Genomic DNA, 17,500 nt, shown 5'->3' on the forward strand with positions numbered 1-17,500 from the left:
CTGTGCTGTTCTCTCTGCTACATGAGCAATTAGTGGTGCTTTTGAGTCTTGGGGAAGTCAAGACTCTTCATAACCAAAAGGAAGAAAGGAAAAAAAAAAACAAAAAAAAATGCACTTCAGTGGATTCTGTTCCCTTCGACTTTAGTGGAGTGCAGGAGTCATGGGGAAGGTGGGCAGGGCTGCCCTCTGGATGGCTGAGCAGTGGGAGAAGTGGGTAGGAAACATGGCCTACTTTGTCCCCGCACCAACAGCATATTCCCTAATTGTTTGTCCTGGTTGCTTTCCTGAGCTCATTCCTAAATTATGGGAGAGGACAGCCATCATTAAAAAGTGAGTGGTTCAGTCCCATCTTCACTTATCAAATGAGATAAAGGAAGATGTGGGTAACATTTACTGGGGTATATTGCTGGCCATTGAGACCCCCCCTCCAGGGTACAAGGGTCTTTAGAAGTCTTTGGGTGGGTGACAAGCCCCTGACAGGGCGGCCGTTGGAGGCAGAGAGCAGCAGTGGGTAGGGCAGCCCAGTCCTGGGAGGGAGTCCATCCCATCTGTGCAGCAGGACCTGGGTCCTGCCTGACCACTGGCCATCTACAATGGCATTCTCTTCCTCCCTGATGGAGAAGCCCTCTAGTGGGGACCAGTGGGACCACCTCTCTGTGCCATCAGCTCTAGTCTCATCCCTTTAGATCCCATGCTCACTGTGAATCTTGCTCTAACAGGACAGCAGTGAAGTGGGAAGCCAGTGGGGTTGCCTGTGGGTCCCAGAGCAGCCATGTGAACAGAGGAGATGCCTCTGTGTTCTGGGACCAGGGGTTTGACAGTGACTAGAGGTGCACCCTGTCCTTTGCAAGTAACCGGACTGGGGAGGCGGGAGATATTGGGGAGTCAGGGGCTGGTGTCCTTCCCAATCCTTCCTCTTAGAAAGCTGTCCGGGGAAGATCAAGGGGATGCTGGGGCCTTTGCCGTCCAACTTTGCTGTCACTGGTCCTGCATCTGTGTAGCCTACTGTATTCTCTGCTCACACTGGGGTTTTGACAATTCTCTACTTTTTTTTTGTTGTTGTAATTGTAGAATCATAAAATATTTTAATTTCAAGGTTAGCAATTTTCTCTTGCATACTTAATTTATAATTAGCTGGTTTATAAACCTGTTCTGCGAATATAATTTTACTGTTGCCAAATGTTCTTCATGAATAATTAAGGGCAAATCCCTATTTATCAAATTATTAATATACCTAATAGCCTTGCTTTCATAAACAATGCATTGGAGTTGGATTTAAAGAAAACCTTCTCAGAGGGATCTTGTGTTGGGTTCCCACCGAGGCAGGCGAGCCCGTGCTGGGACCTGCATAGAGGGATACTTGTGCTGTGCTGATGTCACGGCCTGGCCTTCTTTCCCACAAAGGCACAGGTATCAGCAACTGAACAAATACAATGGCTATTCAGCAGTGGGCCCAGGCCTCCTGGCCGTGAACAATGTTGTCATTTGTTCTAGCAACTCACCAGGAGTGTTTCTGGAGGAGACCTAACAGATGAAACCATCCTTTCAGCCTTTACCGATCTCTATAACTCTGCCCCATCCTTTCCTACTACAGCCATTTTCAAAATGTAGGTAGAGACTTTGGCCTGTGGTTTGGGCCATGTAGACATGGAAGGTCACGGTCTCACCTCCTTAGTCAGTGGATCCTGATGGTGTGAAGCTGAGGTGCCGGCCCAGGGCATACAGGAGGAGCCAGAGCACATACATCTGGTGGAGAGGAAGGGAAGAGCCATGTTGAAGGCATGTGGTCCTTGCATGCTGCTCTTGTGAATTCCCTCTGGGACCCAGAACTGTTTTCTTTCCCTACTGTGGATTGCAGACCAGTTCAGCAAATGGGGAGACTCCAAGCCTATGCCTGCCAGTGGTTTGAGTAGTTGAAACTGTTCACAACTCATGGTGCTGGTTCAGACATCTTTAAGCCAAACTTACGGGATCTATCTCCTGGAGGCTGTCTACAGTGTACGCTGGGTTGGTGCCTCCCTGTCATGAGTCTTTGGGACTGAGTGCCTGTCCTGAGCATGGAGTGGGCATGCCAGTGGGGTAGCCTGGCTTGTGTTTGCTTATTACCATTCGCCAGGTTTATAGTCAACACTCTGAAAGGAGATAAGGCCTGGGCCCCTCTCTCCTTGGGGCTGGCGTGTATGAGCCCACTCGCCATGTGTGACTCCGTGTGTATGATTCATTCCAGAGCAGTTTTAGTCCTCATAAAATATTCATTTTGGTTGTGCAGGGCCCTGTAATTGCCATCTCTCACCCTGAATTATTTATACCTTGCACAGACTGACAAAGCTTTGCCATGCGGCCCTGGATGAATCAGAAACACGGATCTTTGCTGCCAACTGCATTATAGTTTCACAAAATATGGCCCCAGCGTCATTCCGGGCTGCCTCATCTCTAAATCCAGCTTTTCTTGATTTGACATTTTCTTTCCTCCTCTGTTGTCTTAGTCAGGCAGAAAGGTTGCCTCTTAACTCTAAGCAGCACCCTCCTTCCTTGCATTATTGCCTCTGTGCTAGGGAGAACTAATGCATCTTTATTGCCCTTACTTTTCTATGCTCAGTAACAAGACAGCGCCCGGGCTCACTTTAGAGCCATATATTATACATTAGCGATAAAATGATGCAAATAGTCCTGAAGACTCTTCAAACACATAGTGGAGATCAGCCTGGATCAAGCTGCATGTCGCAAAACCAGAAAATGCGAAGTGTGAAGTGGCCCAGTGGCTCCTCCCTAGGACTGTGGCAGGCCCAGGATGGAGGGTCCCAGGTGGGGCTGGTGACTTGTATGGGCTTCTCTGTGGGCTGAGGAAGCACTCCAGGCTCTTAGCTCTCAGCATCCTAAATGCACCTATTCACCTCTTTCCTGGCCTGGCTAACTCTGGCCTCTCCATCTTGTAGCCAGCCTTATGTTTCCATTTGTGTCTACACTACAGTCTCGGGGCTCCTGCTCTGCCAAGGGACAAGAGTGTGCGTCTCCTTGCCTGTCTCTCACACTCTTGTGGCTGCACCCCATCCTGCAGAAGGGGAGAGTTGGGAAGAACATTGGGACCACACATGAAGATCTAGGGAAAACCATACCAGTGGGGATGTGCCACAGCTGGGTGCAGCTCAGCTCTCCCACAGCCCTTCTGAAACGAGGATAAGGACCTGGTCAGCTTGGGGTGTCCCTGACTCTCATTTCTGAGCAGACAGTGACAATCCACAGAGGTTCCAGTGAAGCATTCCCACGAGCTGCAGGGCAGCCACAGAAATAATCGTGGGCTGGAATAACCTGGTTGGAATAACCAAGAACTGCACAGTATCGTCAGGAGGCGAGCAGGGTTTATCACGATTTTAACACCTTGGTCCTGCCTGAGCCCAGAAAGGGATTAATTTATGGCTCCTGGCTCATCAACAAAGGGAGGGGAAGAGAGTGGGCTCAGTGCTGTTCCGAGTAATGGATGCCCTGTACACACATCTCTCTTGTATGTGTTGACACGAAGGAGTAATGAAGTTAAGGCTTTGCGCACATGTGCCCCTCATTAAGCTGCATTACCTGCATTAAAACTAATAATTGCCACTCAGAGCTGTGCTCCCATTAATCATTTATAATGTTTTAATAAGTTTTTAATCAGGACCTAAAAGGCTAGAGAGCCAGCATAGGCAGGTTCAACACTGATGTCCTCTGTGCATGCATGGGCTTGATTTAAAATGTGATTTTTTTTTTATTAATAATTCAGCCTACGAAGAGGATAGTTCTTAATTAAGCAAGCTGATGTGGTTGGGGGGGAATGTACATCAAGCAGGAAAAGATGAACAAGATTTTTCCCATTTGGAGACTGGGAAAAAAAAATAACAAAAACCCCAGCCTCACACTGGCTTTGGAAATGAGCTTTTTGGCCAGCAGGCATCAGGTCTGCCAGACAAGGGTGGCTGTTGTTTCAAGATCCCCAAAACGCACCCATGAATGGTGGAGAGCGGCTTGAAGCCCAGAGTCAGGATGAGGAGGACCGCCTAATCTCTGCTCAACCTGTAAAAGTCTCCCCTAGAGCTGGTAACAAGTCAGGGGTGTATCTGATGTGAGCCAAGTGATGCTGGCATTTTTCTTAAATAAGGAGCTTCGTGATCAGAGCTGGCAAATAGAGCAGTGTCCAGAGGGAGCGAAGAAGCGGTTTTAATGAGCCCGCAGCGCAAGACAAAATACAGACTGATTGACAGGGCTAGTGATCTGCTGGGGAAATGATGTCAATGTGCTTCGCCCATTAGAAATAGAGAAATAGGTAAAGGGGGAAATGGAAGATAGGCACTTGAAACGAGAGCCCCGCTGTAAATATACTGCACTTCACATTTCTTTTGTGTTCTGCAGTTGACTTCTTTTAAACAGATAACCTTATCAAAACTATCACGAAATATCAGGAACTGTTACAGAAAACACTAACTAGAATGTTGACAGCCAGCGGAGGAGGGCAGTCGGCACAGCGTGGAAGTCTGGGTACATTTGCTTTTAGAGTGTCTACCTGGGCTGTACTTATCTAACACATTAAAACCACCCGGAAAAGTTTAATGCAAGTCTTACGAATTCCTCCGCGTGGAGCACTCGACGCGGATCTGCTGTGGAAGTGGGTATCGAGCTGACCGGCAAAGCCATTAAAATCCCATCAGATCTCTTTGGTATCATTTTAATGAGAATCATTGCGAAAGTACAAGATCACAGTATCTGTAAGTGCCTCTTGACAGCCGTGGGTGAAATTGTGATGAACAGAAAAACCATTATAGCAGAAATTTAGTGATAAGGCTCTTTGGAGGGACTGTGGGGCCTAGTCTGGCTGTAGAGCGCGAAGGGTTAATTTTCTAAACCTAATAATGTTCGATAGTGAGGTATTTGTCGGGAGATAAAGAAGTGATAGGATCTGGGAAGTGGGTCCCTTGGCGATTGTAGTACAAATATTGTTAATGCGGTGTGGTTACTACAGCGAAGGGAAGTAAAATAGCTGGAGTCCACTAGAGACAGACTCTGCTACACCAGAGCCAGAATCCCCAGACAAAGGCCAGTAATTGTTGAACTGCAAGTCAAGCCTTGGATATTCCCCAGTCCTCCTCCTTGTGCATTTACATACAGCAGATTCTGTGTGCCAGGGGAACATCCATCCCATGGACACTGGGTTCTCCCAAGCGGATGGCCAGGCCACTTCAACTTCTTGCCTGGGAATAAGGGAGCACCCTTTCAACAGAACACACATGGCAGAGCTGTGAAACCAGTGTTGTCACCCCTGCCCCTTTCCTGATGACGTCATGGAAGTACTACAAGTCTATGAGACCCATAACTTGAAATGTACAAGAATTTAATAAGTCTGGTGTTAAAGCAATTTGTCATGGCATATTTGAAGAATAAATCAGACTAATGGAGCAGATTTTTCCTCCCATATGGCATTAAAGAACTGGAGCCCAGTCGTCACTAATGGCAGGACTGAGAGAAGAAGAGAAAGCCTGACATTAAGACCCTCGCATTTTGGAAATCCGATACGTATTGACCTGTGTACTATCTCAGTGCACAGATCTGATGTCAGCAGAATGTAGTCATGTATAGGAACTGCTCATTACAGGTTGTGTGAGCGAGGCACATTGTCTCTGAAGCGCCCGGACCTGATCGGCTAGAATTGCTCAGTAATCAATACTCCAGCGACTGATGGCCAGGCGTGCACACACCACAGCTGTGGCCAGTCTTTCAGGGACTTCCCAGTAATTAGCAGGAACCTCAAGGATCACTTGGCCAGGCTTCTCTAAGTCAGGAGAAAGTCTCTTAAAGGCTCCATCCTTCAATTTGACTCTTAACTATTTCACTTGAACAACAGGTATGGGTCGTAGCCACCCATATAGGCCCTCAGGGTGCACACCTCCTCTCCAGTGTCCGTTGTCCTCTTGGGTGGGGACTCCTGAGGTGAAACTGACACACCATTTGGGAAGTGAACAGTTTGTGGAACTTGGCACACTTGTGAGGTGGTGGGGCCGCCATCTCTTTCTAGCTCCCAAAGCTCTCTTCACCCCACAGAGGAAGCCCCATATCCACGAAGCATTTGCATCCTGTCGCCCCCCCCACCCCCGCCCCAGCTCCTGGCACCACTTGTGGCTGTGACCTTTGAAGCTGTGTTTTCTGGCTGATTGTCAGTATTAATGTTTCTTGATCAGTCCATTATGAATTAAAATAGTAACTAAAGATATAGTGTCCTGTCCGCAGTGGGCTCTGTGCCCTCCCTGAACCCTACATGCTGTCATTGCACTCTGATTTATACAGGATGGCTTTGGGGCCTTGACTGTTGTGGAGTTCTGCCCATTGTCACCTGAGTGTGTGGCTCATTAAGGACTCTGGCTTAAAGCTGAAATCAAGCCCCTCTGCCCTGTAAAAGGCACCAGTGCTCCTTCCTGCCTCCACTTTTCCACATTGCTTATAACCTAGGACTCAGAAAGAGGTTGAGCCTTGAGCCACAAGGCTGGAACCAGGTGCAAAAGGGATCTTGGAGAATCCAAGTCCAAGATGGCTTGGAGTTTGTCCACTTACTCTGTGAGAGGCCAGAGTACCTCAGGACCGCTCAGCCTGGCCATGTATCCTTGAATCAGCGTCATACCTTCCAGTGCTCTGTGGCTTACATTTTCAAACACTGGTAGAACCAAGCCCTGCAACAGTCTAAACCTTGACAATCAAAAAATAAATAGTCCCCACAGAGCACTGTTGACCTGCAGACGAGCTGCAGGTTTCAAACAGGAGATAGCCATGTGCTACTAGAAGATTGCGATGAAGCAGGCTCCAAGTTCCCTCTTCCTCCTCAATCACCAGGGTGCGCCCGTGAAGCCCACCACATTTCTACAGAGACGATCTATTTCTCCTTTGACCAGAGGGAAAGAAATCATTACTGTGTGATTAGTGGCTTCAGTTAGGTAAAAACAGCAGTGTCAGGGAGGGTGGTGAGGTGAGCTGTATTAATTACCTACCTTGCTGGCAGGCCGATTTTATCAGGGAGTTGGCCACTGTTTGCTCGGCTCTTGACGGACGTGGGTGAGTTTGGAGCTGCCTGGAACTGTGAGGGAAGGGCTGGTGTCAGATGAGAGGCATCTCATCAGCTTTTCTCTGACAAACCAAATTCATTCCTTATGTAATTGATAACGGCCTTGGCCAATTATTTCCCACATTACAATACACAGAGGCCCCCTTTACAGGTTTTGCAGGGCTGTAATTAGCTATGCTAATACCCCTTTATTGGCCCTAATATTGCTCAACACCTTTTGCCATCCTGGAGCCCACTAGAGCCCCGTGGCCTGTCAGGACTACTGATTATTGAGAAGGATGGCTTTAATCAAACATAATTGCAGTTAATTTTTCTCTCCTGCTCTCTGTTGCCAGCGTCTAATGCCACGGACTCCTTGATATTCCATTAAATTACAATTAAACAGTCTCCTTTGTCTCTGATTGTCCTGAACACCACCACAAAGTTCTGTAGCCGTTTAAGGGGAGCTGTTTGGTCCTAATTGCCTGCTAGCTCACAAAGGGCCAATTTACACAATACCCATGTAGAATTTAAACAGTTCATAATGTAATGGATATTACACAGGAGCCTAACACTACAATTAAAATGATTTTCATCAGATAGAGACGCTCTGGTTAATCAGCTTCATAAAAGTAAATATAAATGAACTAATTCATAGCTTAAACACACAGAAATGGAGCCGACTTTGAAATCACTGTGGTGGGGGCTTGCTCCTTACCCCGGGATACCGAGGAGGGCTGGGGTGGAAGCAGTGGGTCCCACTACTCGCTCTAGCCTAGCAGCTTCACTCCACTGCTGCTCCGAACTCCTGTTTGTTGACACTAGAGTTGTTTGTTGGGACTCTGATGCTACATCAAGTCCAAACTTCAACTCTTCTTTCATGGGTCACACTCTACCACAGCAATAGGATATGAGTTCCAATCAAGAGGGGATTTCCAGTTTAACCTCAAATCCCCAGGCTGGGCTCACGGTCCACCCAGGCAAGCGCCTGTGTCCTCACGTCCCCAGTCCATCATCGCAGGGTCCTCAGGAGTTAGGAGGGGAACCAGCCTTCCCAAGAATGAACGAGAGCAGCCGCTTAGTGCCTGCCCAAACCCATGCAGCACTGCCCGAGAGAAAAGCCCGTTTCCTCAGTGATGGCATCCCACCTAACCGCCTGAGAACTTTCTGGAGTTCTGCGCTGTTTCCTAGTGTAATATTCCTGGGGAGCTCCTGGTGTGGAGCCGTTTGTCTTTAGCTACTGTCTTCCCCTCTGCCTGGGAGAGACAGGTAAATAAAGCCCATATTTCAAGCTTGATTTACTCTGGTACCTACTGTGAAAGATGATGAGTCTTTAGGGAAATAAAGATGGGGTCAGGGAATTAGTGCACATAACGGTCATTTTGACGTCGGGCCAGCAGATGCCAGGGAAACACTGTACACAATTAAGCGTAATGTACTAATGACAGGTTAGAATTTTTATTGCCTCTTTGCAATCGAGCAGCAAATCCACATTTAGCAATAATAAAGAGTTTATTGGTGCTAAAGTCAAAGATTTTCTGACACAGGAAGGATTTTTTTCTTTCATAACAAGAGTATTGAACCCTTTGTGTACCAGATTCTGGAAGTGAGATATGTAAAGTGGTTGGCAGATACTTCTTAGGAAAAGCCAATTAAAGGGCAATTGAGTAAAGGATGGGAATTACTGCTTGACTTGATGCTTTGGGAATTCAGTGTTGCCTCCTTCCTAAACTTTGCACCAGCACGCCTCTGTGTCTACACAAGGTGCATGGCCTCCTCGGGTTGGTTCAGCACACCTTTGCTCCCATGCGAGGTCCGTGGCATCCCTGGGCTTGGCACACCTCCACATCCATGGAAGGGGCGTGGTGTCAGCAGGTTCTGCTTGCCTGGGCTGCACTTGCCGCCTGCGAAGCCTTAATTGCATCTTCGACATGAACGGAAGCAAAATGAGGGTTGAAAAAACACCTTCCTCTGTGTGGAGGCTGCCCTGGCCCTGGCGCGGCGGCTCCGCCTGTGTTTTATTTGCTCTATTTGTGCCGTTGGAACCTGAGTGCTTGGAAAGCATCCTTCTCTCCGTAGAGGTCGTCCCTGTAGATCTTTCTCAAGTGCTTGCACTGCCTTTACACACTCTGCACAGAGAAGCAGAGCTGCGATTGCCACGTGCAAAAGAGAAAGCAGGAACACGTGTGTGCCGTGTGCACCTGCAGCTCCAGGAGTGCTCAGTGTGTTCCTGTTCCCAGCACCCAGGTTCGTTCGGCTGGTCTCTGAGCTGATGATAGTTAAGGCCCCAGAATGCAGGGCTGCTAGGGTCTCCTCACAACCCACTCTGCTGTCTTAGAGGCAAAGGGCCGAGCTGGCTAAATAGACATCAAGGAATTTAGAGCCACCTCCTCAGGAAGGGGAGAAATATTTCATTTTACAAGAAAAGCCCCCAACACAGCCTCCTCGCAGGTACCTTTGCGGATGAGCAGCTTCCCGGCCGGCGCCTACTCAGAAGATTAGCCGGGTGGTAATGTGGGGCATAATTGCACCGTGTGGCTGTCCCTGAAGTGAAAACCTAATTGCCTGACAGGACGATAACTTTGTGGCGCCCTCACCTTGTTAGGCCCTTTCTGATGCAGTTCAAATGCAGTGCGGCCGCAGGTGCGCCTAATTTACCTCGCTGCACAACGTGTGGAGTTTAATTGCACTGTGGTTGTTAGGAAAAATTGGTGGGTGGAATATCAAGTGACTTGCTCTAGCTGATGGCAGATGGCGTTAAGAGGCATTGTGAGCTAACTGTATAGGTGAGGTGAGTTAATAAAAGATGTAAATTCTGGCCCAATATAGCCGGGAGTCGCAGTATATAAGAAAATGTCATTGAATGGTCACTGTTCTTGCTCTCGTTGAAGGAATTGTCTCCTGCTGTGCTTGGGCTTTCCAGGATTGCTGGGGATGCCCAGAATGAACCAGTCTGCAGTTTCTAAATTTTCACCAAGGAACCCTAAACATGAAAGACCAAATTCAAGAAAATTGTACCAAGTTTCACACAACATTGACCACCCCCAGTCAGGACAGGCCATATTTGAGGAGGAAACAATAGCTTTTCTACCTGAGGTAGCCTTGCTGGACAGGCCCAGCCATGGAGGAGATGTGCTAGCAGGGAGCCTGCCCACTTTCAGCTTACCATGGACATGGTCTTTGCAAGTAGGGGCAGAGTTACTGCAGGACACAACCTTCTGTGCTCCCCGTGAGGGTGTAGCATGGCCAGGCTGCCTGGTGTCTACCTGCTGCTACTGAGGCAGCGTCATTTGTCACTGAGTTTGAGGGAGGGAGGAGGACGGCACTTTCATCACAGCCCCTCAACACTCTGTCAGGACTCCCAAACCTTCCTGCCACAGTCCAGGTCTGACAGAGGTAGAATTGGCTCCTCTGTTTAGCCCTGGGCTGGGGCCTGCTACTTGTAGAGTTCTTGCAGCCACACCAAAATATCTACCTGCTGTTCCCTGAAAGCATGTGGAGGCTTGTCTGCAAAAACCACTGTAACCCTGCACCCCATTATTTTCTTGAGAGTTAGACTTTTTTCTTTTTTAAATTTAAATTTATCTATTTCATACAGGCAAATAATGCATTCTGATTACAACAAAAACCCTACTGTAACTTTTAAAATCTGTCTTTAATAGTGTGTTTGCTTTGGCAGGGATAAACCCTGGGAACTGAGATTCCCAGATAAACTGCAGCATTTTCCAATGGTGTTTCAATTTTGATAAATAGTTTTAGTCAAGGTTCATTTTAGGACGTACCTATACTAAAAGTCAGTTGTTGCTTATACAAAATTCAAATGTTACTGGGCACCCTGTGTTTTTATTAGCTGAAGCTGATAGTCCTGGCTGGAGTGGGTGTCTCTCCAGTGCTAACAGTTATGCAAAGATTCCTTCAAGAAAAGGTCTCTCCTGAAGTCGCAGTTGCTATTACAAAGCTTGGAAATCTGTAGGGTCAGACAGATGTGCAGATCACCACTCTGGTTCTAGGAGACCAGGAGTCTCTGCCTGCCAGTCCCATGGCTATGCTCAGCACCGCCCCCTACAGGGCAGCCAGCCAGGCTGTAGAGTCCCCTCTGTTTCTTCCTTACAACTGTAGTTTTTACAAAAAGGTCTGTTGTCTGGTAACCCTAACTATCTATTCTTTGTGTTTTTATAGATTCTTTCTAAAGTTCTTCCTCAAGTGCAATCAGAACTGTTTGAAGAATGCAGGCAACCCTCGGGACATGCGGAGATTCCAGGTACGCAGCCCTCAGAGGCACACGGCCCGACCTGGCTGTGCTGAGACATTCTCAGATTTCATAATTGTTGGGAAAAGTCTTTAGTTCTCTAAGGGCTAGTAGCAAACTGGACTTGATTCATTTGATAGAATAGTCAAATAAAATGCATTTTAAATTGCCTATGTCTTTAGCTTGCCAGATGTACGAGTCTGGCCCACAGCTACCTGACAGCTCTGAAGACATGCCCAGGTTGAAGATCTAAATTCTAGGAATTGGCTGATTGATTATTTTCATTGTGTGGGGGGACCATGAATGCAGACTTCCTAGTATGCTTGAGGTCTAGAGCCTCCTCATAAAGGGGTCTGAATCTGCTTAATACAGGCCTCTGAGGACTCCGGAATGTTACCTCCTTTTCCTCTGCCCAAGGTTGTACCTCCATTCAGGCCCAGCCACTAATCTCTTCTGGACCCATGCTTGCTCCTGCTCCTGTTTGCAGGGAAGATTCAGTCTGCAAGAGGGAGGACTGGTTGTGGCTTCAGAGACCAGCTGTGACAGCATTCATGTTTCCCCGGTCTTTGTGAATGGTCAGGGTTCTATCAGTCATGGGCCCTTGGTATAAGGGTAGGAGGGATGACTATTTAATTGATTTCCATTGTAAAATTAGAGGAGCTAAGCAGGGACTGAGAATTGAACTTCAAATGATAACATTGCTGAGGGAACTTTGTGTTGTAGACTTTTTTTGTCAAATAGCTCATGGTGTCTATAGGGTTTCCACGTGTGCATCAGGCTTGCAGGGAGATGTGATATCCATCTCTTACCATTCTGGCTCTACAGGGAGGGGCCATAGGCTCACCTACAGTGGCCTTCATGGCCTGGAACAGCATTTCCTGCAAACTACTGAGCCAGCTTCCATTTTTCATTTGGGAAAGTACACAAAGTGTAGGTGATAGTGATCCATCTTCGTAGAGGATCACCCCAGGCTCAGTGGTATGGTCCTGTTTGTTTTACCAATGACAGGGTACAGCCAAGTGATCTCACAGTATACTGTGGAGCCCATAGTGACTCTGATCATTTTAACACCCCTGCCTCTCAGAAGGGTTAGTTGGACTTCCGGGTACCTCCTGGCTTACAGGATGCTAGCACTAGTGTGTAAGAGTCTCAGCACCATGGGGGTAGGCGCACGGCAGGGCTGACCTGCAGGGGACAATGCAGTATGTGCCTGCTCTGTTTCCCCTGATGACCAGCCTCTATGTAGAGGACAGAACACAGACAGTGGTTCCTAAATTTTTTTATTTTAACCTTTTGCTTTATTTAAAAAATGTCATGGTCAAGTCTCTGCCTCAAATTTTGGTCAGGTGCCTGCATCATGTTCAGTGATGTGTCCTGGAGCTCAGTCAGTGCCCAGAGCAGGGCCTACAGGCAGACCCCGTAAGGTACCTGACAAATAGAAGCAGCCCCTGGGTGCCTGCCACAGGTGGCAACATAGTAGTGTCCGAGCCACCCTGCGCCAGGGCTCCCAGGGCAGTTACACTGGTGTGAGTCAGAAGAGAGCATACTGGGATATGAACTAGAGCGAACCTTGTGGCTGGGCTGACCATCACATTTTCAGTTCAGTCTGCCTAGTGTTGCCTAGACCTCTGCTGTTCTGGCAGGTCTGAAGGGAAGAGAGGGACAGTCGCCCAGGGGAGCTGAGGGTATATGTGACGAGGGTGGTGGCCTGTACCATGACCTTTGGGGGCTTGAGATTTTAAAGCCAGTAATCTGCACACATATATAATCATGTAGCTTTGGATTTTATTTTACACTTAAAATACTCTTTGTTTACTTTTGTGTTATTTCTTGGAGACAGAATCTGGCTACATAGCCCAGGCTGTCTTTGAACTTGCTATCCTCCTGCCTCAGCCTTCTGAGTGCTAAGATTACAGGGATGTGCCAGATACCAAGCAGAAATAGTATTTGTCCTTAGTCACTTTTGTTTATCAGTTTAAAATCAGTTTTATTTGTTTTATCACTAGACTTTCTTTTGTGCAGTTTCAGACTTATGAAAGGTCCTTGGGGTAGCTCAGGCACTTCCTGATGCTCTGGCCCTGACCGTGAGCATACTTGGTGCAGCGGATTTGCTCTGCTGATGGGTGCTTCTCACGGAGTGCACTGTAGCGGTGTCACCTTCATTTTACCTGACAGCCCTCACTCCCCTCCTCCCCTATCCAGTCCTCCCAGGAGGTGCTGGCCCACCACCTGTGCCAGAGCCAGGCTTCTTTTCTGTAAATCCAGGCTCGAGCCCCAGGTTAATCCTGGGCCCAGGTCTTTGCTTCTCTAGCTCTTCTGGAAAAGCAGTGTACCCACATGGACCCACCTGTCGGAAATGTCAAGGCCACTTTGCGGTTGCCTGGGTCTGCTGAGTGCTCGCTATGAGCTCACTGGGGAGGTGAAGTCTGGTGCTAGCAGTCTCCTATGTGACTTTCTCTTCCTCATGATGCAGGAGAAGCCTGCTCTGCCCGCTCTTTCATGAGCGGCCCTGAGCTACTCCAACTGAAGTTGCCTTGGCCTCCAGGGTATTGCCACCTCTTCCCAAACAACTCAAGAAAGGATAGTTTCCCTGGCTTGGAGAACACTTCCACTGTTCAAGTTCAGCTCAGTGTTTTCGGATGCAAAAACATTCATTCTCAGACATTAAAAGTAATTGTACAGTTGACCCAAGGATCCTCTGCTGCTAGAAGGGGACAACAGGGAGAGCCCTGATTTATGAACCCTTTTTGGGACAACTGAATCTTCACAGGTCTTCAAGGGAGGCTGGTCTCGAGTGAACTAATTTAAATTAGATAAACTATCTAATCAATATGTGTACAGATCAATCAAAACAGCAGCTTTCAAATGAATGGCTAGAGGGGTGTTTCGGAAGCTAATGGCTAGGAGAATATTTCTCTGAATTGAATCCACTTGTTAGCATAATAAGAGATTAAATGTAATTAGTGGAGCAGGGTCTTTTTTGAAAAGAAGCAATCTTGAGTCAAAACAAAGCAAAACAACCCACCCCCATTAGCCAAAAAAAAAAAAAAAAGAAAAGGCTGTGAATGTGTTTCAGGCAGTGGAGAGTTTCCAGAATTAGCGAAGGCTCCTTTACCGCCTGCCTCTGAGCTGGCTTTTATCTCGCGTGCCCGGTGCCTGTGCTTTTCTGTGCCAACTCCATTTTCAAATTCACTTCGTCTTCACAGGTTGTTGTATCGACAACAGTCAACGTGGACGGCCACGTGCTGGCTGTGTCTGACAACATGTTTGTGCACAACAATTCCAAACACGGGAGGCGGGCCCGCCGCCTAGACCCGTCAGAAGGTACGGCCCCTTCTTATCTGGAAAATGGTAGGCACATGTTACATGTATTTTTTTTTTTTTTAATTTGTGATGCTTCTTTTCCTTTGCATCATCCTTCATGCTCACTCACAAGGATTAATGCTCGCCAGGCCACCAGACAGCCTCAGCCCCAGCAGGGCAGGACCAGGGTTTCCCCAGGTGGAGAGAGGCTGGGTCCTCAGGCTTCCTCTGCGTCTCCCCCTGTAGTGGGCAGCGTGGTCCTCATGTCACTGTGGCCTTCATGACACTGGTTGGTCTCTTTTGTTCACAGTTTTTCTTCTGGTTTTCATTTGTTTGGTTTTATTTGACTTGTCAGAAGCTCCCATCCAGAAGTTCACCCCAAACCTCTCTGCATGCTTTGGTGGGTGGTTAGAACCTGGTCCAGCCAGCCCAGAGGGGACTGTGAGGACCATTTCCTGTCCCTGGCTGGAGTCCGTGCTCATGTATGTGCTTATTACAGATACACACGTGAGAAAGTGGGGACTGGAGGGGTGAGCAAAGAGAATAAAGTATAGACCGAGTCTAAAAAATCAACAGATGCTTCCAAATGTTTGACTTCTTACTTTGCTTGTTGAAAGAGAATTTCTGGGGCTGGAGAGATGGCTCAGCAGTTAAGAGCACTGGCTGCTCTTGCAGAGGACCCGGGTTTGATATCTAGCACCCACATGGTGACTAATAACCATCTGTAACTCTAGTTCCAGGGGAATCCGACGCCCCCTTCTGACCTCTTTGGTCATTGCACAACACAAGTACACTTATACACATGCAGGCAATACACTCATAAACATAAAATAATAAACGAAATATTTTAAAAGAGAATTTTTGAGAGTGGCCAGGAGGGAGACAAGGGGCATGACAGCACCAAGGAATATCTAGGTGCACTGGGTGTGGTCATTCGAACCTTTAATCCAGCCTTCAGAAGGCAGAGGCAGAGGCAGGCGGCTATCTGTGAGAATGAGCAGCATAGTGACCTCCAGGTGGGCTAGGACTAGGGAGACCCCCCCTCAAAAAAAAGAGAAACACTCAGGCATGGTGGGCCTCCTAGAGAGCCCCTCAGTCACTTCCTGCCTCCTCAAACACAGAGCTCAGGAATTACCCAGCCCTTGCACAAGAGCCAATTCCTCTGTCCAGCATCTCTAATCATTATGAGGCTCTGGCCAGTACCAGTTACTGAGAAAACAACATGGGGCTTTCTGTTTTGTTTTTGTTTTTAAAGTCAGTTGCCAACAGAACTACATGATTGAATTTTAGAGCAAAGATTCTATAGAGCTAAACAGTTTTAAGACAGATCCTCCACCCTGAAGTGGTGGATTCAGGAGCTGCACACGAGGCAGCCAGAAGCAGGGCCATGAAGAAGTTGCCTGGGGGTTATCAGAATGAAATACGATTCCGACATACAGACTAGAAGTCAATTTATGAATCTGCTGTGGTCCTCAGAATAAACTAATTTGTTTTTCTACATTAATGACTATGGTATAGAACAAAAATATAATAATTAAAGGTCGTCTTGAGCACCAGAGTCATTAGAGTATGTGACGTATTGTTTATCTCCTTCCTATGCACTGAAGGTAGGTGTGTGTTTAGCTTAGCAACCATCACTAATGAGGCTCACAATTAAGAAGGTTGAATCCTGGGTCCTCAGTTCCTTCCCCAGAGAGCTGGAGCTCACAACGTGATAGGTTCAAGGAGGCCTCCTCAGCCCTCTGGTGTTAGGTTGTAGTCTGAGTCCAAAACTCAGCCTCCTCTAATGAGCTATTATGATCTGAGCAAAGTACAAGTATTTATTTTTGTAAGTAGCATGAAGAAAAACATTTGACTATGAGGAAAATGTGGCATTTAGAAAAATAAAGGCCAGCAGAGGCTGCATCAGAGACAGAGCCCACCTCATCGAGCGCTGTTTGCGGAAGCCGTCCTTGCAGGCTTCTGCGGACGTATTTCTCAGTGTTTTATCCACACCAAAGCCAGGTCATTCTTGCCCGAGTCTGCAGTGGCCATCCCATCCTAGAAAGCAGTTAATGGTGTTAAAATGCAAATAGGTGTCTCAGAACCGGCAAACACGGTTCTCTGAGAAAAAGTCACCCCTCAGCAACAGGACTGTTTTGTTTTATTTTATTGCAATTATGGCCAGTTCTCAAGTGTCCCCCGCTCTTGATTTTGTCACTTCCTGAGAGAGCTCACACTTAGGAAGTTTGTTTTAAGATCTGGCCATTCGGTTCCAAGAGCTGCATTTACTGCCTTGTGTGCAGTTTAGCCCCTGCCACAGAGGTGGGGTGCTGGCTCTGAGTCAAGCCTGTGCTCTTCAAGGAGAAAGCGCCCCATAAACCACAGATCCGTGCTCCCGTGCTGCCTTTCCCAGCTAACGCCTCATTATCCAATCATCTAATATTCACCAGCAGTGTGTACACACTTGCTGATGGTTTCCAAGTAAATAATTCCCCCTGCTGCTGCGTGGATGTCTGCCACGGCGTCCTTTGAGCTCACAAAAAGCAAGGCAGATCATTTACAGTATTGAACACAAGTGAGGGGGAACAGCCATCCCACCTTCCAGCACAACACTGTACAACTCTGGCTTTATTTTCTTCCCCTGTCACTTGGGCCCTCATAAACGACTCCAGCCCTGTTTAAACCTTCCGAGAGCCCTGCCCAGCACCCGGCCTGCAGCACAGAAGCGATTTGCATGCCAAGTGCCGTAATGCGGTTAGGTTTATGCAATAAGGACTACTGATTCCAGGCTGCGGGGCTTTAGCGAGTTAAAGGGAACAGATGGCCCTAGGAGAGGTAAAGGTATAATCCTATCAGCTGGAGTATCAGCCAGCCATCTGGACATCCCAAGCACAATTACAAGACATTTT

At 47.6% G+C, this 17,500-nt stretch overlaps 1 protein-coding gene across 2 annotated transcripts in view; it reads left to right on the plus strand.

Moving 5' to 3' along the window:
• The window catches only part of Ebf3 (EBF transcription factor 3), a 124,248-nt gene that overhangs the window by 74,260 nt on the left and 32,488 nt on the right, over positions 1 to 17,500 (plus strand). For both annotated transcript variants that reach the window (XM_017797835.1, XM_017797836.1), the window contains exons 6-7: positions 11,237 to 11,318; positions 14,513 to 14,630. In XM_017797835.1, coding sequence (XP_017653324.1) covers positions 11,237 to 11,318; positions 14,513 to 14,630 — 200 coding nt within the window. The remainder of the gene's footprint in view (positions 1 to 11,236; positions 11,319 to 14,512; positions 14,631 to 17,500) is intronic.

Source organism: Nannospalax galili, unplaced genomic scaffold (assembly GCF_000622305.1).
Source record: "Nannospalax galili isolate Female #2095 unplaced genomic scaffold, S.galili_v1.0 scaffold810, whole genome shotgun sequence".
NCBI classification, from domain to species: Eukaryota; Metazoa; Chordata; class Mammalia; order Rodentia; family Spalacidae; genus Nannospalax; species Nannospalax galili.